Source organism: Montipora foliosa, chromosome 1, assembly GCF_036669935.1.
Source record: "Montipora foliosa isolate CH-2021 chromosome 1, ASM3666993v2, whole genome shotgun sequence".
NCBI lineage: Eukaryota > Metazoa > Cnidaria > Anthozoa > Scleractinia > Acroporidae > Montipora > Montipora foliosa.
Window position 1 is genome coordinate 67,747,569 of NC_090869.1, and position 27,838 is coordinate 67,775,406.

Here is a 27,838-nt window from a genome sequence, read left to right on the forward strand (position 1 = left end):
TATTGTGTCCCAAAGGATAATCGTATTTCATATAAACGAGTTGTAGGTTTGATTTTATAGACGACTTCACTATTCCTGTCGCTATAGCGTTCTCGTATTTATAAATCGGCCAAGTGCAATTATTTTTTTATCTGAACTGTTCAGAAATACTAAACCCCAAGTTTCATGCTGTTTCCAGAAAAAAGATATACTGACACAATTCTGGGCAAACGAATAACTGTTGACAGAATAAATTTTGTAACTTAATTGATATGACACAACCTAAACACAGGGAAGTCCTCGCCAAAATTTGCATACGCAGTAAAATTTAATTTAAAAAGCTGTATGAAAAAAAAAACCTCCTGTTTATCATCTAGAAGCTTGTTACTTGCGATTAAGCCACACCTTTAGTTATGTATTGTCCTTGATTCAGCTGAGGATATTAATTACTTTATACTGTGTCTTCCTTTTACTTCCGAAACTACCCCATACCCCAAAGGCTCCTTTTCAACCCAATCACTTCGTTTTCTTGACAAATAAATTTAACGAAAATCTACCACTGAGACAAGGCATGGATGGAGAAAAAGCATCAACGCCAAGTTCACCATTTAAATGTGAAACTCCCGCTCAAGAACAACATCACGGACCCCCAAACGTCCTGTTACTGAAGAGGGCGAAGTTTCGCAAGCACCTGAGAAGACACAAAAGCTTAAACAATTAAAGATAAATGACATATTCAAGAGGGGAAAGTGCATTTTTATCTTGAAACACGACTATAGTTAATTATACGTGTGTTTTCTTTGAGTCATCTCAGGAACAGGAAGGACCCATGACCGACCCATGACCCAACAAATCCGTTTAGAGAGAATATTAACGTAGGAAGATAATTCTACCGTTGTGTTCTGAGGTAAGCATCTTGACTTTACCAACACTTTCTCAAGAAAGTCTCAAGAATACAGGAAATCGCACATGACTCCCCCGCTAAAAATATTTTTTGGGTGTACACTCTCAAGGTCTGGATCCGCCACTGCTATACTAGATGTAAAGATTTTCCTAGAGTTTCTGGAAAATTGTGAAATCCAATATGGCCTCACGTAGTGTGACTATATTACTGGTGCCTTAGGGCTTGTTTACATGGAAAGAGAGTGCTGACCGAGGTACCCGGCTAGGAGGGTAAGCCTAAGAGTTAAAATTGTACAGTCGTACATATAATAATACAGTAACATAAAGTCACAAATATTTAGTCTATTGCAAGTCCTGAATAGAGTTAGTTGATACAAGGAAAATCTGTAAACAGAAAGTTTACAATGTGAGCATTTATCGTAAACAAATATCCCAGCAACACCTATTTATACGGATATCAAGACAATGACTCAGCAAAAGTTATTTTCAGCCATAAGAAACAACTTGTTTAAGACAGTGTCAACAAATATTAGTCAAGGCTTCGCTCTTGTCATGATGAGGGCATAATTACTGGGTTGCCAAACCCAGTCGGAATCTGCGTGGCGTTTCGTCGTTTTATTTTCCGTGTCGGTAAAAGTCTTGCCTGTCACTCCCCTGCTAAGTGGTGGCTTTGTGCATAGAGCCTTCTGCGCGTATTTTCTTAGGATCGAGAGGATAGTGGGAAATGCGTAGATTTCTCTGATGGACACAGTAGATCGAGTAACTTAACCGGCAATGGCGTCGAAAGTCATGTAACGCGAATGGCGTTTTAGTGGATCTTTGAACAAAATATACCCTTATGAAGCTCAATAATGGCAAGTCAATTGGATTTACAGGCGGTGGAATCTTAAAAGCGACGAGTAATGGACTTCGACAACAATCTATCGCCCGTCGAGCCGAAATCAAAGTGAGATGTATTTACCTAAAGTACATGGTAATTTAACACGATCGAGTTTCTTGTCTTCATGCACGCAATGAAATAGAAAGAGGTTTTCGCCTCTAAGAGCAAATATGTTGCTTGTTTCAATAAATTTTTCGCTGGAAAAGGATTCTGTGGTATTTTCTGCCTTTGTGAATTATAATATCATGTTGTGTATTGAATTTTCGAGCTTAAGGTTGAAATGTGATATGGGAGAAGTTTTTTAGTATTGCTCTGTAAGCAGGAAGGGTTCACAGGCCTGTTGGAAGCGTGCTTGAGTTTCAACAAAATGAGCCCCAAAATCAGTGAAGAATTGTGACGCAGTTGAATAATAAAGTAGATGCTATTTCCAAAATGATGGAATTACCTGGTTAGAATAAATAACGTCGTACGCGTCTTGGAGAGTAAATTTTGACTTTGCATAAAGACTTGGGCGATTGTGATCTTTCAGGGGCACCCAACGAATCTGTTCCTCACATTATCTGTTCCTCAGAGGAATCTTGCTGGCTGGCAAAAATACAGGTGTTTCGATGAGCTTGCTGGGAAATTTTGTTATTGATAGAGGTTTTGCCTGGGAATTACTGACTTTTTCTAGCATTTCAACCCGAGCTGGCTGTAGAAACTCTGAAGACTGAGGGCGACTTAAAATAATAATAATAAAGAAAATGAACCCCTTCCCTCTCCCAGAGAGTAGTCACAAACATACGACGGCTGGTCAGAGTGATTGCGCTTTCGGAAAAAACCTGTTTTGTCCCGGTTTTGTCGCTTTTGTTCGGTCGTTTTGGATCGAGGGATTTGAAACCGCGCGGAATTCCTGGCTGGGAAATAAATTTGATCAGCTGGCTGGGAAACCAACCAATTTTATCTAGCTGGCTGGGAAATTTCTTGTGTGTCTTGCTAGGAAAAAGGAACAGATAATGTTTTACCAGCAACACTGAAAAACACCTGAAAATGCCTTAATAACATTTATTTTCATTAACTGGGGTATAATAATACATTTTACAACAAATTGGTCGTTGGGTGCCCCTGATCTTTGTTTTGACTTCGCTCATTTCATTGTCAAACTTTATAACACTTGACAGAAAAAGAAACTTACAAAAACCCGGTATCTTGCCATCATTTGACACAGATACTTCACTGTTTGGCGAGTAAACATGCCGCGGTAACTTCATCTCGGCGGCGCCCGCTAAATAGGCCATTTCCGAGTTCGTGTCTGCCTCCTCTTCAAAGAGAGTCTAAGTGCGAAGTTTTTCTTATGAAAATTAGTTTTCATTCATATGTAAAGTATAACTAATTACCATGACAAAAAGTTTGCACTTACACTCGCTTTGAAGAGGAGGCAGACATGAACTCGGAAATGGCCTATTCCGGCGATGTCACTTTCGATTTTGCGATTTATTTGTGCAGCCAAAACGTAAAATAACAAAATTGAACGTTGCAAAAATCCCCCAAAATGTTTGTCGCTGATCGTAACTGTTTGTATTCTATTTTCGGTCCGTTGCTTCTGTTTCGTGAGGGGTATATTGTTTTGGTCTCCCATCCAAACACTAACCGTGCTGAACAGGGCTTAACTTCAGTGAACTTCGGTATTACAAAGCTGTCAGATGCTCAGAGGGCATGCTTAAACTTGTGGTGAAAAGAAGTTTATCAACATGTCAGCCCAGAAGCCAATGTTTCTCACTTCCCATTTATTTTCTTCAATCTTTCTGGGTTCAGTACTTTGCTAGTAACCACATGTCTTCTCAGACTATTTACCCAAGACTTCTACCATGGCACTACAATGATAGACAATACCAAAACAATATCGTGCACTGTTAGAGCTACATATTACGCAAGGACAGATCTGTTTCGTCGTACGAACGTGTGAGGACCTGTGAGCCAAAGGGCCTCTTCTGGTATGACTTCTTAATGACCCCCCAACTTGAAAAAAATTGTCTGGAACGGTGCACGTACCACAGGCAACCCAGTGTACCCTCACGGAGGGTCTAGTTATTTTTTCCAAAAGCTGGCTTTTTGAAATGTTAAGTAATGAAACATAAGGAAAGTCAATTTTACAATCGAAGAAATTGCATGTGGTCCACGAATCAGTTCGTGCGCTGTAGGTTAAGGATGTGCGGTAATATTATTCCAATATTCTCAGTGCGTGACTTGTTACAGAGAGCTAACTCCTCAATGCAGGTATTCAATGTTTCGCGCGTTATATCGGCGGACTAAATATCTTAAAGAGGACAGGTGGTGCTATTGTCGCTACCGAAGTTCAAGATAACAGAGAATCATGCAAAGAAAAAAATGAGGAAAAATACCTTCGACTTTGTTTACATCTGTATAAACCTTCTTACCAAAATAAAGTGTTAACTTGTGACTAAGCATTTTCCGAGCGGAGAGAACTGAAACATGACCTCCACTGTCTTCTCCCCCTCATTCAAACGTTTCGGAACATTGCTAACACCGTCACACCCGTAGAAATAAATGAATTCCAAACGTCGAATAAAGATAAACAGCTGTGTCTTAGAGAGGTGAAATACACGAAACACGAAACTTACAGCGAAATCCAATTGCCTACAAAAAAATTTCTCAGGCGACCAGGTTTTTTTCAGAAGAATGTTTCTGAAACATTGGTCAGCCCTCCTTTACGGAGAAATTATTTTTCTTCTTCCAGTATTAATACTGAGAATAGTTAGCTCATAAGTAAACATTGCGAAAAACGTCTCGCTTTAATGGTAGGGCATTTCGATTAAATCCTCATTGTTGCTATTGGATTACAAAAAGAAGACGGAAATCGATTAGTCTATAAGCAATTAACAGCAATGGTTTTTTTTAGCAGACAGAGGTCCAAAAAATACCAGTTTTAAGTAAGGAACAATAATAATCATTTTGCATTGATCACTGAACCTTTGGATCAAAAAAATAGTGGTGTGAACCTGAATAATTATATTATTACATCTGCTCAGGAAAGGTCTAGAAAATTTTACAGAAACAAGTTGACATGACCATCAGTAAAATGGTCACGTTTTGAAATATCAAAGAATGACTCTCAACTTAGCCGACGAATTTACAAAGATGTTCCCGTACATTTCCCTGCCTGACGTAAAACAGTTGCTGCCACCTCACGCCGCAAGAAACGGCCTTCTCACTTAAGCGCAAGGTTTATAATACACTCTTTCTTTTTTATGAGAATATTGTTTTTCCGGCCCAGGCTGAATATTCCTATTTTCCTGCCGATTGTAGGCTGATAATATTCTTGTAATATTCTTAATTATAGCTTATGACATTTCCGTTTAAGGATGTATTGGAGTATCAATTACAAGTGTTTGGTGTCCAGATCCGTATCGCGATACATTGTGCACGTGCTCCATCGCTGTTCTTTGCAGTCAGTTAGGTCAAGATGTCACGTCAGTCGACACTTGGCCGTTTTGGCTTTAAAAAAAGCATTTCTCACAGAAATGTATTGTATTTACAAATTTTCAAAGCACCAAATTATATTCTTTTCACAATTTCAGCCTCGGGTTTATTATCAAAATATTCTAAAAATTTCGCAAATTTCAGCCTCGATATTCTTATAAAAAGAAAGAGTGTAGACCACTTTAGCTTGCACCTTTTGTTTTCCCATTTCAGACCACATGATGCTACTCTAGGGAACAGCTTCTTTCAAATGTCGTCTTATCATATGCGTGCAGCTTCGCCGCTGTTGTCTTCGGCCGAAGGCGAAGACAACAAAGCTCCCTAGGGAGCATCACGTGGTCTGAAATGGGAAAACAAAACGTACAAGCTGAAGAGGTCAATTTGTATATCTACATATGGGATTGATCTCGAGGGTCTGTTCAGATGATACCAGAATGAGTTTTGTTCCTCGGAATGAAGTTCGTAATGCATCCACGCGACAACATCGTCCGGAGACGCACTAGCGCGTGCGGTATTTCGCGCCAGATGAAAAACAAATTAAAGATGGCGCAAGTTTCGAACGTAGGGTGCGTTCGATTCACCCTATTCCGGAATAAGAATACGAAGAGTGATGATTTAAAACGGCATGTCTGGCATTTTGAAGCAACAAGGATAATAAAGATATGTTTAAAATAGCATTTTAGCACGTGTTTGACAATTTTAATGTGAATGTACGTAAAAAAGAAGGATTTCTAACTTCTATTCCATGTATTCCTATTCCGGAATACGTTCAATCGAACGCACCCGTAATGTGATCCCTCTAAGGGCCGATTTACACAGTGCAATTTTCGACGCATGCGACAAGCTTACGACTGGTCTACGACATGACTTGCGATTGTCGCAGCGTTTTAAAACATGTTTTAAAATGCTTCGACATTTTCCCTGACGTACGGGACAATCGTAAACAAGTAGTAAGCCTTTTGTAAGTTTGTCGCATGCGATAAAAGTCGTTCCGTGTAAATCGGCCGCAATAAAAACATATGCTCTAAAAAGAGTAAAATGATCACAGTTAATAAGGCCAGTTTGTGGTAGAGAACGAAATCGAGGAGTGTTGATTGCCTGAAAATGAACAAAACCCGTTTGCGTTTTGTAACTTCCCTCAACGCTAGTTTGCAAAATACCAGAATGAAATGTCGTACCAGAATGAGAATTGTAATCGGATTGAAGACCCGAATGAACTCATACCGAAATGTTCTTTTTTTGTGTATCTCACAACAGAAATAAGTGTAGAGATCAGTGGAATGAAGACCAATGAACTCGTTCTGGAACGAAAGCTCCCTAGTTTTAAACACTTGTCACGGATAGTTACCGCTTCGCTAAGCATAGTTACAGACCTTAATGAGATACGTTCGTACTGCATCGTCATGACACAATCGACCGGGGAGGTTCTTTTCAATTAAATTGATCCCTAAAAACATATCCGCAATAAAGTTTTCTTACCTTAAAGCAAGTAAAAGTAAATCAGCCACTTTTCCACGTTTAAATGGCTATAAGGCAGAATCTATTTGACCTACTCAATTTTAGGAGAGGCTACGACGTCACGCGAATTTCCCTCAGGTAATTTTTTAAATGTTTCTCTCCGTTCCTTTATTTTATTTACAAAAAAAAAAAGTGTAATACTAATTTTAGAGCTCTTAATTTTTAAAGTCACAAGATGACAGCTCATAAATTAAACAACAGATTTATCAGCAAAAACCACACGCAACGTAAGCTTCATGCCACGAACGAATGGGAAGAAGAACACATTTTAGAAATCCAGTTAACCTGAAAAACCGAAATGAAATCTTCAAAAGAGATACTAATCGACGTGCGTTTGACATTTGACAAAGTAGAGCAATCTTTTTCACTCATTTTCTACAGAAGTGGCCCAAATGTACCCTGTCTCAGTTTTCAGCCGCGGTTGAAGTGTCAACTTTGCTCATTTTAACCCGGTGATCATACTCCTTTTTTTTTTTTCATTCCGATTTTTTTTCTCTCTCAACAACCCTATTCGGATGCGGGTTTCAAGGAAGCATAGCCTCTTATGAAGTGTATTGTAAAGTCTCACATAGTTACAAAGGCTACGACCGAACGAGTGGAATGCTAGAAGAGTTCTTAAGGTAGCATTGTACAGTCATACAGTTTAGTTCATGGAAAAATAGGTTTGCGTGCTTTCTATGCAATTTTCAAAATTCTGTCCTTTGTGTAATCTTTATATAGAGGCAGATTAACAACGAGTATTTTGCGTAAAAGCAAATAATCGGCTGAGCCATTAATTGCTTGAGAAAGCTTTGTGTATTTAAACAGCTGCGCCGATTGCTAAAAGCTTGATAAATTCGAGATGTAACCAACATATATTCTGTTAAATTTATTCTTAATCATTCTCACCTTTCTCCTTTTACTAATTACTCTTTAGCAGATTCACAAATGGCGTTTTTTAGATATTGATTGTTTTCCTTGTGAACAATAATTTCTTTCTCAATAATTTAAACAAAAGAGGTCGTGTTTAATTTTAATTGAAACTAGGGATGGATTGTCTCCGACGGAACAACTTGGCCAAATTCTGTGAATCTTTATTTCCCAATGTTAACTAAAGAGGTACATGAATTTAAGTATGGAATGACAATTACGTTTTGTTGTCGTCGCCGCGTCGTCGTTTCTCAGAAGAAAGCCTTGGAACACTTCGGACTTATTTCAGGTACTACACGCACTTCCTTTAGAAATTATTTTGCTTCTTCCTACGTAATCTTTTAATCTACATCATCTCTTCATTTCTGTCGGGTTTAACGATGTCTATTCACCTCAGGCCTTTATTTCAATAGCGAGAATGCACGCACCGTTTCAACAGTTTCAGTTCTGGGAGTGTGGGGAGACAAATTGTCATCCTAAGCTAGTTTAATGGCCTAGCTCCCACAAGCCTCCTATTGCTCAGTGGTATACGTAGAGCATCCAGACTAGTAATCGGAAGGTCGTAGGTTTGATTCCTGCAAAGGAGCACTCGGATTTTTTTCCGAGTATCCCCGACTCCTACCTCCCACGAGTCTCCTATAGCTCAGCGGTAAAGCATCCGAACTAGTAATCGGAAGTTCGTAGGTTCGATTCCTGCAAAGGAGCACTCGGATTTTTTTCCGAGTATCCCCGACTCCTAGCTCCCACGAGTCTCCTATAGCTCTTCAATAGACGAGCCCCTCCCAGGGGTTTTGGGGAACAAGGAACCTGGCTAATTTGAATTGGGGAACAGGGGAACAATGATAAAATTAACATCTTCGTGAACAAGGGAAGATGAACAATTTTAGGTAAAACTAAAATTGAAAGTAAACTTTCGATCTCTAATTTCGTTCTTTTTCTTCGAGAAAATGAGCCTGTTGTTTTTCTTGATGAGAACGGGAGTGGCGTGTCCGAATGTACTTTAGGAAATCAATAGTAAACGTGTAAAAAGTGATTCTGAAGGACTGTGCAGTAATCATCTGGAAAGGGGGAAGGGGTTCTAAAATGAAAAAAAGTGGGCATTGAAGTGAAGTTAAGCCCTCCATCCTACACTGTAATTTAACTTTAGCTTCCCCCCCTCCCCCCCTTCCTTCCCCGACCAATTAGATTTAGAGCTCCCCCTCCAGATAATTATTGCACAGTCCCTTAGAACAAAATGTCAATATTGTAGTTTGTTTTTGCAGGGGTGCTTTTAGAGGGCTGCGAGCACGAGAAAGTTTTCATCGATTTTGTCAATGATCTCTTCGTTTAACATAACACACAATGATTCTTTTAGACGGTGACAAGAGCAATGATGAATGTCAAATGTGGCAGAGATAACGGGGAACACCAACGATAAATGCCCAAAATACCACGCGTTTCTTGCATTGATACTGAACAGAAAAACGGTTCTATTCAGTAATTTATAAGACGGGAATTATTTTGCCTCTTCGGACATCTTTTTTAATTTACCCTATTGCTTTACCTTTCTCTTCATGGATGGAAGGGTGACTGTGACTCTTTGAAACTGATTATGCATGGAGACGGCCAAATTTATAACTGTGTTTTTCAAATGCAACTTCCAAGGACGAAGGAAAGGTTCACATTTATGAAAATTGTAAAAACACCTTACTAACTACCTAAATCTTTTTATCATTCGTTTGCTCTCCAGGTAAAGTTGACCGCAGTGTCCTGTAACAGGTCGGCGTAATTCACAGTTTTCAGCTGCTTTTTCGTTTATCTGAAACCCGGCGGACACAACAGATGGATGAATGGTTGTCTCAAACGCTCCGTCACATAATGTGTATACCTCTTGCTAACCGAGTTGTTTTTTCTTTTATTTGTCTGATTTGTGGCTCGAAGAGGGAGGTCTGCGCGCCATAATTCAGTGGGAAAAAACGAGGATCCGTAAGTTGAAGTACGGACCGAGAAAACGAAATTAGTGAGATATTTGTTATATCTTTGAGGTCGTGATAAGGCTCGCTGGAAAGGAAACTAGTTGAAGTCAAGCAGAAAGTTCAAGTGCCACAAATGATCGGAATGCTTGAAAATGTGAAAAACGAATCAATCTTATTGGCCTTTTGAAATACTTGTCAAACATTTTCACAAGTTTTTTTTTTTTCATATAAACAAGACGAAAAACTTGAATTCCAAATTTACCGAGCCACACAGCGGACCGTACTGTAGAATATGGCCAGATAATTAATTAGCCTATCATATCGTGCGTACTATCTGAGAGCTACAATAACCACAGGCAACCCAGACTCGAAGGGTAAAAAAATTATAAGGATTTGTATGGGAATCTCGATAACAAACTGAAAAAGATATTTACCGGCAAAAGTTCTCAATAAAAAAACTACAATAAATTACAGCTTTTTTATTGAGAACTTTTGCCGGTAAATATCTTTTTCAGTTTGTTATCGAGATTCCCATCCATATCCTTCTAATTTTTTTACCCTCCGAGTCTAGGTGGCCTGTGCAATAGCGAGAGGTTTTGGAAAAAAAAACCTTGCCAGCCGTGCGTCTTTAAGGTTACCTCCACTCCAGCAAAAAAACCAACATAATGTCAAGGAAATCACCTGTACATTCAAATTTGTTTGAAACCTTTTTCAAACGAAGCGTTTTTATCCAATGAGTTTTAGCCAATTTATTTTTGTTTTCATAATTTTCCGGCCGTGGCCACTTTCTTATTATACAAAAGCTATTTGTGTCAGAACACATTCACAATCGTTTAAGATAGCTGCACCCAAGAAATTTGGAAGTGGAAATACTCAAGCGACTCTAAAATTCATTTTTCCTGATACAAAGACTTTTTTGAAAAAAATTCGAACAAATCTGTTTTTTCCGCGGTTTAAACTTCTTCCTTTAATGTCAGCTTTATGCGCATTTAAGTAGCCAGAGGGGCAAACACTTATTTAATTATCTTCCATGCAAAAACCGCTGCTTTATTGGCAAGTTGACAGATTCGAATGGGAGGGAATGGTCACGAAACGAAGTTTATGAATCATCATCCTGATGAGCTCCTAATATTGATTATTCAATTGACAACGTTAGAAAATAAACTGCCGAGCCGACGGTTTGAAATAAGAATTTTTTCCAAAATTTACAATTCACCAACAGTTTTAAATTTAGAAAACAAACCGATGACTTTCACAACCAGGCTGAAAACACCTGTTTCACTTTTGTTTGCGAGTTTAATATGCCTAACAGACAACGAAAAGACGAAAAGCTACTGAGCAATCCGCAGCTCGCGTATTATCGATATCTGGTCATATCTCAATTTACTCCACAATGATTACGATCGGTATATTTTACATAACGAGGGTATTTTATTTGTTCGAAGAATAGTAATTTAGTGCAAGACTTTATCAATCCCTTGAAATTAAAACTATATTAAGATATATATTTTTGCATTTAAATGATGTAATTTGAAGTTGACGCCGCCGTCTAAACGGCGCCATGACCTTTGAAAGGAGTAAGCAAGGAGCAAAGCTATTATCTTCTCAAATTTCTTTAAAAGTTTTTATTCTTAGGTTTTTGGGAAACGGAAAGAAAATCGTAATGCGTATCAGCGTTTTCTAACTACAATCGTGGTATTAGGGTGATTTGCATAAACGAGAAATGGTTAATAAGCACTATAAGAAAGGTATTAATAATACATGAGCTAAACAGGCCATGTATGAACTTTAAACCCTATAAAACAATCCTCATCAGAATTCTTTATGTAAGGTGGCCCGGCATGTTTTTCTTGTATGCTAAAACCAACATTTGACTTGATTTACTTTCATTGTTAATTTCAGTTTACAGTGTCCCCAATTAGCGCTTCAGCGCTAGAACGACTACACACTTAAATAAAGTTCCTTTCCTTTTCCTTTCCTTTTTCCTGTCACATTTTGTATAATTATTGTCTGGACTCCAGAGGGACACGCTCAGTTTTGTGAAATGTTTTTGAAGCAGTTCAATAAACTCGAATGTGAGGTTGACTAGCAGTAGAGTTATATCGTAGAGTTAGAGTTAACTCTAACTCTACGACATAACTCTATGAAAATAACTCTAAGAATAGCTGTCTACCTCGAATGTCGTGTTTTATCCTATTAAACACTCCTGCTCGTTTATTACTATAAACAGACTGATCGAAGCTGATCGAGAGAGAGAAAATCGCCACCTTAGCATGCTTCTGTTGAAAGCAATGCAACACAGTGGAAATTCTACGGTTTTAATCTAACTTTCCCTTTGTTTGAGAACTTGCTTCTATAGGTGAAGTTTACAGGCAAGAAATGCTGAACTGAAATCAAACAAGTTTCTCTGAGTTACATTTTTTTAAAAAATCCCGAAATCGAAGCTTTCAACTGCATCACAGTCTTCGTCAGTCAAAGGAGCTCATTTTGAAATTAACAAATGACTAAACAAAAGTCTTGTTTTAAATTAGGTCAGTCAATGAACCAAAGCAACGGGGAAAATGGGGAAATTTAAGATTTCTTCAACCGATTTCGTTAGGCAAGTTATATGCAGTACTTACTACTTCTGTGGTATACGGAGGATTTCTTTTGAACGAAAGTCACGCACTAACAAAAGAAATCCTACCTTCACCCTTAAAATCCTTGACAAATGTTGTACAAACGTTGGCGTTATTTCCCCGTCGTAAAAACGCTGGAAAAGCCGTAACCATGACCTTGAGACAACGTCAATTTTATAACCGGACGTATTCCAGACCTTTCCAAACGCTCCAACGTCCTCTAGTCTAATACATTCATACTTAATTATTGTTCTCCAAAGGGGTTCTTCTAATACGACAGCATCAGCGGCATTTATAAGCCATTTCATGTATTACCGCAGTTCTGAACGTTTTTATGCTTTCTAAGTTACCTTATTTTTGCACCATATAATTGCCCCCGCAGGGTTTTGGCCCAGAGATTAAAACCAGGGAGGCAGAATAGGAGTTCCCGCGTAGATATATATCTATATCGATTTGAATAAAAGAAAAGAGAAAAGATATGTCGATCACACACTATAGGGCGGAATGATCCCGATCTTTCTATTTTCAAGAAACCAGGCGCACATGGTCGTATCGTGTAATTTTTTCAGTTGTCACCAGGCCGCAAGTTGGTATGGGGTAATCTTGATACATGCTTAGACGGCTTTGTTTGCCACGTCAGCCACGAGGTCTTCCCGAAGAAAAGGAAGCGTGGTGTTGGGTTGTTCTCCATCCGCTGTAGTCTCGATATAATCATACGGCTTTAAGGCTTTCATAAACTACATTGTTCTACGCAAAATTTCCACATGATAACTATTAAAGATTCTTTTGTTGCTCCACATGTGTTCCAGTACGTTACATCCATAATTGACAATTATTCGCCGAAGTCGAGGTAAATATTCACCGATAATCACTGTGCCTGAGGCGAATAATTGTATTAGTATAAATACACAGGTGATTATTTCAAAAAAGAGAAAAAAGAAAACATTTCAACGCGAAATCATCTTCACTTACAGTGGCAAAACGACTACTGGCAGCCATTTTGTCCGTCGAGGTGATTATCGGCTGATAATCCGAGATAGCGAGCCAATGAGAGCGCCCAATTTTGTATAATCACCTGTGTATTTATACTAATTACAATTATTGGCAAGAACAAAAGTATCAATCAATCCCACAACTTTGAATTCCAGCAATAAATGTCACTTTTTCTAAAGGCGGGGGCACATTTAGTGAGACCTATTGCTGGTTGTTTTTTGAGGCCACGGTGTAGACACTAAGCTCTACAGAAAAAGTTTGATAAGTTATAGGTAAGCGATCGTTAATCGATAAGTCAGTGGTCCAAAATGTCGAAAGTACAAAGGAAAACACGGCGCTTCCTTCGCGTCATACTAGTAGTCCACACGTCAACTTCCGCCAAAGGGAGGGGACTTAATAGTCTAGCTGTCACCATCCGTTGACCACAGATAAAAAATTCCCAAGTTGTCAAAAGGGGACGAAAGAATCTTTGAGAGAAAGGAAAGGAAAGGAACTTTCTTTAAGTTACAAGGCCCCACAAGCTTGTACGCTTTAAATCTTATCCTGTTAAAACAAAGCTTTTTAAGTTTCACGTTTTTAAGTGTCCACTCGTTCTCGCATTGGAGCACTAATTGAGGACACAGTAAACTGAAATCAACAATTAACGTAAATCAAGTCAAATGTTGGTTTTTGAGGAGAGGGGAAAGCCGAAGTACCAGGAGAAAAACCTCGCACTGCAGAGTAGAGAACCAACAAATTCAATCCACATATGACGCCGAGTCTGGGAATCGAACCCGGGGCCAAATTGGTGGGAGGCGAGCGCTCTCACCACTGCGCCAACCCTGCAGGTGAAAGGAAATTCACTGGATGGACTTGTGTCACAGAAAATTCTTATAAAAAACAAACCAAGTGATTTATAAAAAACGGCAGAACTTCATGGCTATGTACAATCATTTGCCTTAAAACTGTCGTCCTTAAAATCTCATGCTATAATCTTGGCATTTACAAAGGGTTTCTTGGAGAGAAAATATATATCCATCTGACCGATAAGCGCTTTGTACTCCTGACAACTTTTCCGGTCAAGCATGAGATCCGCTCGTTAGAAATTGTGGGCATCCCACCCATGGCTCACTTTCACATAAATTTTACTGACGGGCTTATCTTCTTTCTTAACGTAATTTCTCCACTTGGACGGTGTAAATTTTCATTCTTTTTTCATAAATTCGCTATTTTACGAACACTGACATGGCACCGACGGCCGGTTTTACAGTTTAGATACTGGAAGCTCCTAAATAGTTCGTGTTTTAGACAAGCAAACAGATATTTAAAAGTTGCGCAATAGAATTACCCTTCGCCGCAAATTCCCTTATTTTTACCCAGTAATATTACAGTCTTCGTTCTATTGCGAACATACAAACCACAGCAATTTTATATCCTTCTGTTATTCTAGTATACTATATTAGCTTCGCGGTAAATGAATACGGCTGGGTTACAACCCGACACATCCATGAAACCAATACAGTAAGTTATTATTCCACTATTACGCCTTTTTACCATATTTGGTCAAGAGAACGCGCAAAATATGAGACGGTAATACACTGTAGTGTCTCGGTTTGACCGGTTTAGAACAGAGCAAATAAGGGCGGAACGGGATTTTTTCAAGAAAAGAAATTGTTTTCATCACGATGCAAAGCTTGAGAATTTAGCTTGTCATATCTTGTCACTCTTCATTTCGTTTATCCAATCAAATAAAGGACATTTGGCTCGCTTTTTGCGCTGTCGCACGCGCCCTGATTTTGGTGCATTTTTTTCAAACACTCTTGCCAAATAAAATTGAAGCAAAATAATACCGTTTCTTGAGGTGGAATAATAAATCTCTTATTCCATGGTTCAACATATAATACTCGAGGACATGTTGCTGATTGCTCGTATTTTTCCTCGCCACTGCGGGGCTCGGAAAAATACCACGCAACTCGCAAAATATCCGCGCGTATTATATGTTAAACTATCGAACAAGATGTATATAACCACCTTAGAGAGACTTTCGTATGAACTTGAGAAAGTGTTCAAAAATTTGTTTCACGGACCAATGTTTGGCAAGATTAAAACAAAGCTTCTCCTTATTCCCGCCAAGGAAACTCCTAATATGGGCAGTAAACAGTTGATTGCCCAATCACATTACTGGCTAACTTAAATGACGTCAAAGCGAAATGCCGATCGCTTTCCAAAAGCTCCATGGAGAGAGGACGTTGTTTGGATCCACCAAGCCAATGAAAATTCGCGCTCATTTGTGTTTGTTCGATAAGCTGATTAATTAAACGTCTTGCATTTTTGTTTACGCTTTGTTTTTACGTTTATTTTTCAAGGTCGTTTTAAAGTCGCTCTATCACTTAATAATCCAAGACTGATTCTGTAATCACGTAGGTTATGAAAAAAAAAATACAAAAACACTTCGAACAGTCTTTTTTGACCGCGTTCTAAGAGTAAATCAAAGAAACGAGAATAAACTAGAACTGGTCTTAATTACATGCAACCATGACCGAAATAGCATACCCTGCATATGACCCTCACATTTGACAAATTGACTTGTATTGATATATAAAATTTTGCTTTGACATGGGATTGTATTCTTGTGATGATAAAGCTGGCAGGCTGACATGAAATAAATCATACACATGCCTTGCAAAATGTGCAAACAAAACCGATTAACAAGATAAATCAAAGGAGGTGAGTATAGCAAACCATTCACCAGGGAAATTACACTCAACCAAGCAAAGAATGTCTCGAATTGATTGAAGCAAATGGATTAAAATGGCATCGTTAAATACAAAATGCAAACTCGCTGTCCAAATATGACAATATGTCATCTAATGTAAAGTAACTATTTCAACAATCTGTCAATTAAATTTTCACCTCCACTGCATGCTATTTTCCATCAACGCATTTCACTAGAGGCTGAAAAACTTCTATGTCCTTGAGATTCTAAATAAAGTTATTTCCATATAGTAAAGCTTGGAGCCGGATTCCTCCGTTGTTTACCATGCAACAGTACAATGTTTGCCCTCAAGAAAATGTTTGAGTAAGAAATTAGAAAAGAAAAAAATCAGCCAGTTGAACAGCAAAACGCGATCCCGTCCTTGCAAGAATTTTGGTTCAAAAGAAGTAGTGAAAAACCAACAGTTGTAATGTTTGTGGTGGTGGGAGGTCAGGACCTCCTTGAGCTTCCTCCTAGATCCGCCTCTGCCAGTTAGATAGATAGATAGATAGATAGATAGATAGATAGATAAATAGATATACCTTTATTTAAACACGATAATGTTTAAAGCTATAAAGCTTATGGGGTCGTGTGTTAAAAGTTGTCTTATGAAATACGTTTTCACAATTTCGTTTTACAAGTTAATCAGTATTGGAAAACATTATTATTTGAGGAAAAAAACGACGATTTGCATTGAAGTTTAACATACAGTGTCGTTCAGCACACATTCGCTTCTGCATAGGCAAATATGCCAACACAGAAAGTTTTCATGAAATATTAGCATATCTTTCCGGGTAAATTATAGGGGAAGTTTTCTTAAGTTGTACCAAACAACGAAGTTACGTTTTAGTCGTACCTTTCTTCTACAGTGGCTCAGTGGTAAATATCGATATTCAAATCAAGCAGTTTTCGAGACACAGCGATCAAACAGGTTTCGCCATTTTTCGTTTAAGTTTACACAACCATGCATTAGTTTTTTACCGCTCCTCAAAAAAGCTAACGACTTCCTCAAGTGTAATCTGCCTCTGTTTAAGCGCCTTTCTTTTATATTCTCGCAACGATTTTCGCGAGAAGAAAAACGACTGATACATTTATTTCACGACACATATGTCGCTCATCTATCAAAAAAACATTTTATCGCGAGTCAAGCAATTTCTGTCATCGGTGAAAATGACTAACCATCAAGAAATCGATAAAAATAAACGGTAGAACTTTAGCCTGATTCCTTTACCTTACAGAAGGTGACAAAATGTATTGGAATAAACATTAATTTTGTGGTAGCAAGTCTATCATCAATTTTTAAAAAACTTTCCGTTTTTTTAAATTAAAAACAAGATCGAAGTAACGATTCGGCAAGTGTGCGAACCACAACCTTCCCGTATTTTTTAGATGCACTCCCAATCCTCGTCCAGCCAGGGTTAAAAAAAAAATGAAGAGACGAAGTAAAAGAAGCGATAAACATTCTGGTCAAATCCACTTTGGGAGCCGTAATGGTTTCGGATGTTGAACCATGTTTCACCTGGAGTATGATTTGCAATTCTAACCAAGCCTACTCTCTTTTTGTTTTCTAACCAATCAAAATAAAATCCACATTGTGGCAACAGGCGAACGACTCGTTAAGAAATTGTATGAATCGTCGTTTTTCCATCTTCTCGAGAAAAAACAGGACGTCTGATCGCTGGCCACCCCAAGTACAAGTACATATTTTCAGACCTTTTTCACCCTGCCCGATTTTTAAGATTGCAACATAAATATTTATGTCATTTACAAACCTGCGATCTGAAAAGCGCACACATCTATATATTCCCCACTGCCGTAATTGATTTCGGCATATTCCAAGAGATTAATTCACCATTTTTAACTCTGATAGAAGGATTTTCAAACTTACGATCAGCAGAACTTTGGCTATTGTGACCTTAATCTTTCATCTCGCCTTGAATTTGACTTCAATGTTGCCTTGAATGAAGGGAACGGAAAGCATTTAGTACCTAACTCTTGACACTAATTCACAAAACGTAAATTTGTTAGCTTTATTTGATAAATACGCTTGTAGCTGCGTATAATTAAAATTGCTGACCAAATAGTCGCTATTGAGACTACTCTTTTTCATGCCATGTACAGGAAGATAAAAAGCAAAGCTTTCACCTTTGACTACCACAACAAATATTAATGAGGGTCGCGATATCTTGCACTGACATGTCATACAAATTAATGACATTTGCAAAGTCGGTTTTTTTTTCATTATCAGTTTGTCACGTTACCCTGCAATGCTAATTTAACCAATGTGACGGAAAGAAAAAATTATCGAATTTCAGGGGTGAAAAACCAGTCATGTTCACTTCCAAAGAACCCATCATTTTGCACATGTTTGCATTAGAAAATCACAGATTATGCCAGGGCCGCTTGCGGCCTGCAGTATAATTAACAATTATCCTGAGAAATCGCGCGGAATATCGCCTGATAATATTAGCCGACGAGGCCGTAGGCTGAGTTGGTTAAAATGAGTAGGCATGACGAATATTGAGCGCGCTATGGCCCGGCATATTTGCACATTGTCACAATGTGTTGAATAATAAGATGGATTGTACGAAGATAAAGGAGACTAATATAACAATGTGTAACCATCTTTATTTCTCGCTCTAAAACTCAAATAATTACTTCGCATTAAAAGCAAACTTTCATAATTAGCAAGATTAAAACAACATTAACCCATAAGGTATTGTGTCGAGTCACTCCCGTCGCCATTTTATTGAGCGTCAACAAGAGAGATGACAGCGGGAAAAGTATTCTAACTTGAACATAGCGAGAACACAGCAACCAACAGAATGATTCGGTAACCAGAAAAACCTGCAAATAAAAGAAGAGGACAATGAATTAAAAACATAAACAATACCTAAAATGAAAATGACCCAAGGCACACGTTGGCAGAGAAGGGAGAGAAGGGAGGGACGCATATTGATATATTCGTCTCCTTTATCTTCGTATAATCCATCTTATACAGCAGGCCGCAAGCGGCCCTGGCATAATCTGCGATTATACTTCAGAACAGTCGCCTCATATAACAATGTGGTTTTAAAGTGGGTCATGCGCATTGGCTCGGCGAGGTTTGCCCATGTGTACAGTCCTTGCAACGCTAGTATTGTGTCTAAGCTGGTAATAAAAAGGTCTGAACGTGGAGTCAGTCACCAATCAGCAAGATCTAAAATATCCTGCAGAGAAACGCCCAGATCACAGGCAGCTGAATAGGAAGCTCCTCTTACAGATTGCGCTTTAAAGATACTTATATCAATACCTGCCCGAGAGATAATGTCCTTCAACCACCTACTATGGGAAGTAATGGAAGGGTTGTGAGACTGGGCCTACGGTTTATAGTCTTTATCCGAGAAGACTTGAAAGTCTCAACCATTTGCGGATGTAATTACAAAGGCAGCACTTTCTCCTCAGTTATTTTAAGACCCTGAGTGTTGGTCCGGCCGGAGTCGAACTAACGACCTCCCGCATGGCAGCCCGGTGCTCAACCAACTGAGCCACCGGTGCGCGGCGTGAAGCACCTGTAATGGGTTTGTGAGGACGAATGTATGACCATAAAAGCTTGTTGGGTTTCGACAGAAACCCATAAGGGTTGAAACGTGTAACGGCCCCTTGTGTGCTGGGAAACAAGCTTCTGAATATTCAATTGCCTAAGTACCATATTTGGAACAACAAGAGCGAGGGGTTTCCAAATATGGTACTTAGCTCTGAAACATTCAACCAATCAGTTCGCACTGAATATTCGGAAACTGTGAAAGCGCGTTACACGTTTCAACCCTTATGGGTTTCTGGTTTCGATTAGTCCAAAGGACGAAATTCGGAGGTGCAATGTTCATACTCTTTCAAACTTTTTTTTCCACAGGGGGGCCTCAAACGGATACAAAACCACTTTACCACACAAAGGTTTGAATTTGCCTGAAAACTAGCATGAAACGAAGCTTTCAAATTCTGGCCCACCCTTGATTTCTTTCTTAAATCTGGGAGGTGAAAGGTGACCCCTTCAGGGATATAGCGCCTGTACCTAAAGTCATGCATGAGAAACTATTTCAGATACTCGTTTCATCGCAGTAAGAGCCAGGAGGAAAGATAGCTTCTGGGATAAAGCCTTAAGAGATAGAGACTCATTGGTCCCTGAACTGTGAATAAATGAAACAACAAGATTGACATCCCAGGCCCCAGAATAGCTAGGTAGGGGAGGTCTCAGATCATAAGATTATTTAGTTTTGTAAAAATCAATGGGTCCAGTTTCCTGTCGTGTTGGACTAAAAATACTCTGGACTCTCTGTCTGCCCGAATGTTTAGTACCCCTGGTAAGGACCGTGCTTTGATTAGGATTTTGTGATGAAGACACCAATCAGTCCCATAGATTTAGTGCCAAACGGGCCAGAACTGGAGATTTCGTGCCCCCCATCTTGTTTATGTAATGGACGGCTGATATATTAGGGACCTTAAGCAAGCACGACGACGACGACTACGAGAACGTTGTCTAAAAATATTATTTCCCGTTACTGTAATAATTTTACGATTACTCCATGTCGTTCGGCTTGGAAAGTGTGAATGCACAACCCAACAATAAAATTGATGAGAACGGTGTGGATATTCAGAGAGAAAATTGAAAATTCGTCATCATGTGCTCTCGTCCTCCACATGACCTCAAATTTGATCATTTCACGTCGTAGTCAAGACGAGAACGGCAAAGAAATGTATCAAAATGTAAAACGCACGTGCTGGGCGTGCAAAGCTATTGTTTTTGTCCACTAAATATGCAAATTTGCGGCGTTCTCGTAGCCGTCCTCGTCGTCCTTGCTTAAGGTCCCTATTGTCCATCAACAGACGGACTCTCATTTGAGCTTTGCCTTTCACAAAGGTCTTCACAGCAAATGCTCCAGCCGGGAATTAGAGGCAATTTATGTGCAAAAGAGTCCCCCCCTGAGACCACTGACCCCCCCCCCCCAATGGGCATCCCGTTGCAAAATGTCCCCCACCCTTGTCGAGAAGCATCCGTCTCTATTATCAAGTCTGGAGAACCCGAAACGAGGGCTTTCGCATTCCAAGCAGGTTGTCCCTCCACCAAACCAACTCCTCTTTGGCATGAGGGGAAAGTGGAGTTGAGGATCCTTAAGTTTGAGAGTGTCTGAAACCCCTGTTTTTCTCGCTTTGTAAGTGGCGGAAGTGGAAGGGGTCCTGGAAAGACAGCTTGAATTGTAGAGGTAAGGTGACCAAGCAACATGGCCAGTTCCCTCACCAATACTCGAGGGGAGTCTATCAAGTTCTGACATTCTTTCCTTACTTTTCTGATTTTGTCTGGGTCCTTGTTTGAGCGAGAAAACGTTAGGGGAATAGATAAATTAATGTGGAGTATCCAAGAAATCCATGTGATATCCATGAACAGTTTCCAAAACCCAAGGATCGTTGCTTATTACAGCCCAGTTTGAAAAGCAATGTTTCATACAAGGAGAAGGCGACTTAATACTAATGGATTTAGATGTAACATTATACCTGGAAGTAATCTTTCGTCTGGGTGGCTGCTGGGATTTGATGCAGGGTCCCTCTGGTATTCCTTGCTCTGCCCCTGAATGAGCCACAACTGGCAACACCCCAGTAGATCCCTAATCTTTTAAAAGGGGTGGTGCGGCCTTGAAAAAACAGCAGGTCGTGAACTATTCCCCACAGAAGCAGCTGGAAGCAGAGTTTTTGCTGTTTCTGATCTGGTCTTAATTCTGGCCTCAAATCGATCTCCAATCAAATCTTTGCCAGCGTGTGGAAACTCTTCCAATGCAAGGGATGACCGAGATCCCTTAGAATTATTCTTGTTAAGGACAGCCTTGCGTCTCTCCTTCGGCACTAGTGCAGAGGCATTGCCCTGCAGACGTATAGCATCAGATATGATTGCATCAAGATCCTTCATCTGCTCATACCTGAGGAGCACATTTTCGATTGGTTTTGATTAAACAAGGAAGCCGTAAATATGTTCAAATAACATAGCTACCAAGGCCCAGTGTGTCCAACACACGGTCTTGTAAAAATTTATTGGTCTTGTCGACAGTTTTAATGCCGGGCAAGAGACTTGGAAGATAGTTATAGGTTAGGTTAGATGGGTGTGTAACCAGAATCAACATTTGGACGAGGGTACTTTCTAGTAATTGCTTTTCTCTAAAAGGCAGACAACGGCCTGTGTAAAGTTCCTAAGAATGCAGATAGTTCTTCACTTGCTTGCCAGCGTGCAATATGACGGAGTTTATCGTCTTCCTCGTCATCCCCTGCCGGCTGAGAAGCCCCCGGGTCTGAAACACTGGGCTCGATAATAACTACCTCGTCTGAGAGGCAAGCAGCCCCTTTCGGCCTTTTAGTCGCCGGGGCGTATGTTTCGTCATTCGTGGGAGCCTTGAGCGCTCCGGCATAGACCCCATCTTCGTTGGATGGACGAAGTGCTTGTTGAAGCAAATTTATCCCCTCTGGGTCTTTAAAAATTTGCTGAACTGGAGAAACAGGATGCGTGTTACCTTTCTCGCGAGTTGCTTCAGCCTCTTGAGACAGGATGGCATCACCAACAGGAGGATTTTCTTCACCACGTGAGGTCGTTGCCATCTTCGTTTAGAGCGAAATAAAATGACGACGGGAGTGACTCGGCGCAATGCCTTATGGGCTGATGTTATTTTAGGGCGCGTTCAAATGACCGTATTCCGGAATAGGAATACATGGAATAGAAGTTAGAAATAACTTCGCTTTTACGGAGATTCACATTAAAATTGTCAAAAACCCGCAAAAATGCTATTTTAAACATATCTTTATTGTCCTTGTTGCTTCAAAACGACAAACATACGGTTTTAAATCATCACTCCACGTATTCTTATTCCGGAATAGGGTCAATCGAACGCACCCTCAATCATGCAAGTTCGCTTTTAATGCGCTGTTATTATTTGAGTTTTAGAGCGAAATAAGTATACTTAGGTAATCACATGATTTCGAGTGCAATTTGGAATGAATAAGCACGAGTAATTTTTTTCAAAGACGACCAATTCAGTGTAGTCTTTGAAAAAATGTACAAGTGCTTATTTATTCCAAATTGCATGAGAAAAATCATGCGATTACCTATTAATAATATACATGAAAAAAATGAGATGGTTAAGGTGATTCCTCGGGAAAAAAGTTGTCGAACGATTTTCTTGAAACTTTCCCTGAATGTTCCCTACTAATCCCTGTTTTGAAAACTACAATAAAAAAGATATGTCACCGTGCTTGCTTAAATGGGCCAATCTTACCCCGTTGATGCCTTTACTGATACTAATCACGCACGTTATTTCATCGGCTCAGTTTGCGGTAGCTAAACGAGAGGGTTTTTAAAGTACCATATAGGTAGAAAGTCTAGAGTATTTAGAACACTGTCTTATATAGTTAATGGCAAAATCACTCAACTTAGAACGATGTCGACTCAATACGTTTCTGGAGTCGTTGTTTTCAAGATCATAATTTACATCCCTGGTTAAGGGGCTTTGTGTACGTTTTTAGCTATATCTTTTTTTCCTTCCGATAATTTTACCTAATTTACACCAAAATTATGAAATAAAAAATATAGGTCACCGTGCTCGTTTAAGAGTAAACCACCATCGTACCTGTCTATCTCGATTATCGTAGATCGAAACAACAAAATTCCCCATGTTCCCGGAATGCGCACGTTTATTCGCAAAGAATTATGGTCATTCACAACTTCTCTCGCGTATTTTGACAACTGTTTCAGCGTGTATGATCGACTTACGCCATATTTACAATGTTATGAATTTGACCAATTTGTAAATATTGACACACCGTATGCGCAGTACAGGATGCGCATTGCAATAGTGAGGAATCACCTTAATCTGACCAAACCCTATTGTTTATTAGCCAATCATGATCCAGAATTTCGATGTGTAATTTGCACTGGTATAACACTTTTTACACTGGTGTATTACATTTTTTGCACTGTGTTACACTTGAACTGCACTGCTCTCACCCAATCAGAATCGAATATTTTTTTCATGTATATTATTAAGATGTTTACACATTGTTATGTGAGGCGACTGTTCTGAAGTATAATCACCTGACTACGCGTAAAGTATATTCCAACTTCACTCATCATTGACGAAAGTTAATACATGAAATCCATATATATTTGAACTGCGGAGAGAATCAAGTTAAGATGGGAAAATTTGAAACTGAAGTCTTCCGAAATGGCTAGAAATGGATCTAAAACTGCCAAAAGTGAAGTTAATTTTTAAAATAGTGATTTAATCAGCCAAAAAAGTGGCACCCCCTGCGCGGTCCCTGTTCACGCATCATTATTCAATGGGCTAAGGGCCCGTTTATATGGAGAAAAGTTGGCCCGGGTAAGAAGGTCACCTTTCCAGCCGAGTCAACTTTAGCGAGCGTTTATATAAGAAAAGAACTGACCCTTTCCCCGAGCGAAGAGCTGCCCGTCTCAGTTTCGATCACGCGGAGAGACTGGGAAGACAGCGCTCGCGCATGCTCTTAATTATCGGGGAGGCTGGTGACCCTTTTAACCAGGACAACTTTTCTCAATATAAACGGGGCCTAAGCCAGATTTATCAATCATTCCCTCCGAACCTCTTATAAATATACATATATATGAAACTCGGACTTGCGGAAAGAATTTGAGAGAATTCAGAAACTTTGAGCAGTCACAAAAAAGGCCCAAAAAAACTCAAGATACTTTTGTTTCGGTCATAATGACAATAATAACGATAATTGCAATACCAATAGCAATAACAATAGAAGCTGCATGACGGTGAAAAAGTTGAGACCAAAGGCAAAACATCTGTAAAATTTGTCACTTAAACTTAACCAATGGTAAAACAGTCAGCCGGGCAATTCAGCAGCACATTTCGCTGAGTCAAATGGAAACACAAATCATAATGTAATCTATTTTATGTAGTAGTTTTTTTAGGAAGCCCGGCAATGTCTCTTTTCTTTATTTAACTGCAATACCTGCAAATTTCTTTCTTGTATATCTAAGGGTAAACAATGTTCTTGTTGTTGTTGTCGTCGTCACATTTATGAATGGGAATTTATGAATCTGAATTTGTAGTTATTACGATTACGCAATAAAAACGTGACTATATCGAGAAGGACTTAAGCCATCTGACAGGGGAATTCGTGGTAACTTGTCAAGACAACATGATATGGGTTAGAGTGTTTCCTGAAGATTGGCAATTTTGGAAGTTAAATGATGTTATCTTTTTTGTGCCGGTTAAAGCCATCAGGCTGTATTTGTAACATACTTGACTCTTTCTTGAAAATTGGGCTGGAGTAGATCCCACTGTTTCACCAGGAAAGTGTGATTAAACCCCTTTGATAAGAAGGTTAACCGTCCTACTAATAGGTTTATGCTAAAATACAGCAAATAACATAACGCCTAAGGGGAAAGTCTCTCAGTATAAATTGTGTCGCACAACCATGTTGAAAGATGTGCAACTCTGCATGATGCTTAACGATTTCATTATATTTTCATCGACGTGCTTTAATCATCCTAACAACTTCAGCTCCAAATTTCGGTCAGGCTTTTAATTTAGAGTATCTTTCTTCATGTAGACCTGAGTCAATACTAAACCTGATTTTTCTTGACGTTTAAGTTATTCGTCATTTAGGAAGGTTTGAGTCTTTGCTTACTCAAATTAATATTTTATTTTAGAGGACCCAAATAAATTTGTAAAGAAAACATCTTAGTTATGAAAAAAAGGACTGAAAAGCAAGTGATATAGATGTGGATTCGGGCTTTCGTACAAAAAAACCCTTTCTATCGAATAGAATATAGGTTGCTTCCGTTCAAAAACTCATTTATAGCAATTCCATTAATCATTTACACCTGTTAGCCATCTTGGATAAGACGAATTGGAGTGTCAGCACTTTTAGGAGAGTTGCAGAAACAGTTTCCTTCATTGAGCGAATCATTACACAAGAAAGTCCGGCAGCAACCAAAGAAAATGAAAAAGACAGTGTTAAGTACAGTACTTACAAAATGGTCTTTTCGTCCCTAAAACTGAAAACGGCGAACACGATAGTGTGCAGAAGGGCAGATTTTGCTTTCAAATGCTGTTTATCGTAATTTGGACACTGGTTGTGGCGCACTACGAGATGATTCAAAGTTTCAGAAGAAGGAAACTCGTCAGCGGAAGAACTGATCCTAATAGCTTTGTTTTCATAATCACTTTTTCTGATGGTTCATTCTGCATATATGTATTTAGCCGAACTTTACATTGCCATGTCATTGTCGTAATTGACAGCAACATCTGTTTTAAGACAATAAGCACGGCAAAAAATTTGCATGTAAAGGATAAAAAAAGAAAATCATCTAAAGGAATAAAGGATTTATTAAGTCAAAAGGAAAAAATTAACACTATGCACATTTTCACGTTCTCTTCCGAATGATGAGCAAGACTGAGAAATTTCCCACGTACTTTCAACTCAAGGAAGGACGTTTTGTTCATGGATCAACGATAATTAAGTTAAAAAAGAACTGCGATTGGAATATAGCGAGCCGTAAATGTGCATTGAGAACGGTTGCTTCAAAACCGCTCTCTTCTCGGTCTATTACAGGAAGCAATCACTCATTATGAGCTAAAATTCAAGCGCAAAGGATTTGAAAGGAATCACATGTGTAAGAAATCTGAAAATAAAGTGATCGAACGAAAGTATAGCACAAGTGGTAAATTTAGTGCCTGACAGTGATGATCCATTCTCTTTACTGCGCGATCGCTAACTGCATTCTACCTTTACGCAAAACGGCTTGTACACAACCAAGTGTGCACGAAAAATGTCTCGACCAAATAAAATTCACTCAAAACAATTACTTAGCTCAGAATAAAGCTCTAAGGGATGCTCACATCAAAGGTACTCAAAGAAATTCGATTCGGCAATAAGAATTGATTTTGTGCTCGGATAGAAAAATAGCGAAATATACCAATATTTAGGAATAATTCTACGGCTTCCAGCTATCCTTGTAAGCCGGAATTCCGAAAACTAATCTTTCCTCCAACACCAAACTGTTCCTCACATAGTGGTATCCGTTCGAAATTAGAATCCTAAACTGAAACCTATGCCAAAGCTCAGTCTAGTTTTCCCTGAGTCGTAATTTTTAAGGCATATTAGAGCGCAGTTGCTTCAAAAGCGGCCTCGATGTCATGTCTCAATATTGATATACTAATCGATGGTGAGTTATATTGAAAGCAGACCTGTTGTTAATCGTCTTTCTTTATGGTGATTATCAGTTGAGTCTAACCGGCCACTGGTTTCCACCAAGCTCTAAAATCTAGTTTCACCGCAAATTTATAAGTGTTTACAAATTTACACCGTAACTTGGTAACTGAACATTTGCGAACTATCTGCGTGTTGTTATATGCAGAATAATGTTCTAATAAAAAGGAGAGAAAAAAAATTCAAGACTGTTCCCAAAACGCCACCATCTGTCACTGAAAGTGATCTTCGTTTAAACTAACACCAAGCAGCTGAAAATAAACCATATTTAGAAAATTCTGCTCATTTTCCCTGAGGTGCTGCCAATCAAGAGTTAGATTCATCTCACAGAATAAAGTTAGCTTAAGAACCTTAAACGGTGCCCATATACTTCCATGACTATTTTGATGGGAAGCTGAAACAATAAGCAGCTAAAACAGTGCGTGGGAAAAACAATGGAAGAAATATGCAGCTGTCAACGAGAACGACTACAAGCTTGTGCCAGTTCCTCTCCGATTTTCTCGTTCTCAACCTTCATTTAAGGGTCGGATTGTTTCAAAGCGTTGAGGAGATCTTTGGAAAATTGCGATCCATGTTTCCAGCAGCATATTGA

At 39.1% G+C, this 27,838-nt stretch overlaps 1 protein-coding gene across 29 annotated transcripts in view; it reads right to left on the reverse strand.

The window, feature by feature from the left end:
- The window catches only part of LOC138006160 (gamma-aminobutyric acid type B receptor subunit 1-like), a 91,825-nt gene that overhangs the window by 37,050 nt on the left and 26,937 nt on the right, over nucleotides 1–27,838 (reverse strand). For 5 of the 29 annotated variants that reach the window (XM_068852353.1, XM_068852378.1, XM_068852386.1 and 2 more), the window contains one exon: nucleotides 17,858–17,925. The exons of 6 other annotated variants lie outside the window; for them this stretch is intronic. Coding sequence is in view for 2 of the 23 variants with exons in the window: in XM_068852322.1 (XP_068708423.1) it covers nucleotides 12,311–12,395 (85 nt within the window). In the remaining 21 variants the exon portion in view is untranslated. Of the gene's footprint in view, nucleotides 1–584; nucleotides 671–2,207; nucleotides 2,439–4,179; nucleotides 4,363–6,721; nucleotides 6,846–12,310; nucleotides 13,010–17,741; nucleotides 17,926–18,046; nucleotides 18,064–24,076; nucleotides 24,154–26,008; nucleotides 27,658–27,838 lie in introns of those variants that run through there. 18 more of the 29 variants (XM_068852393.1, XM_068852345.1, XM_068852336.1 and 15 more) reach the window with 14 other exon arrangements.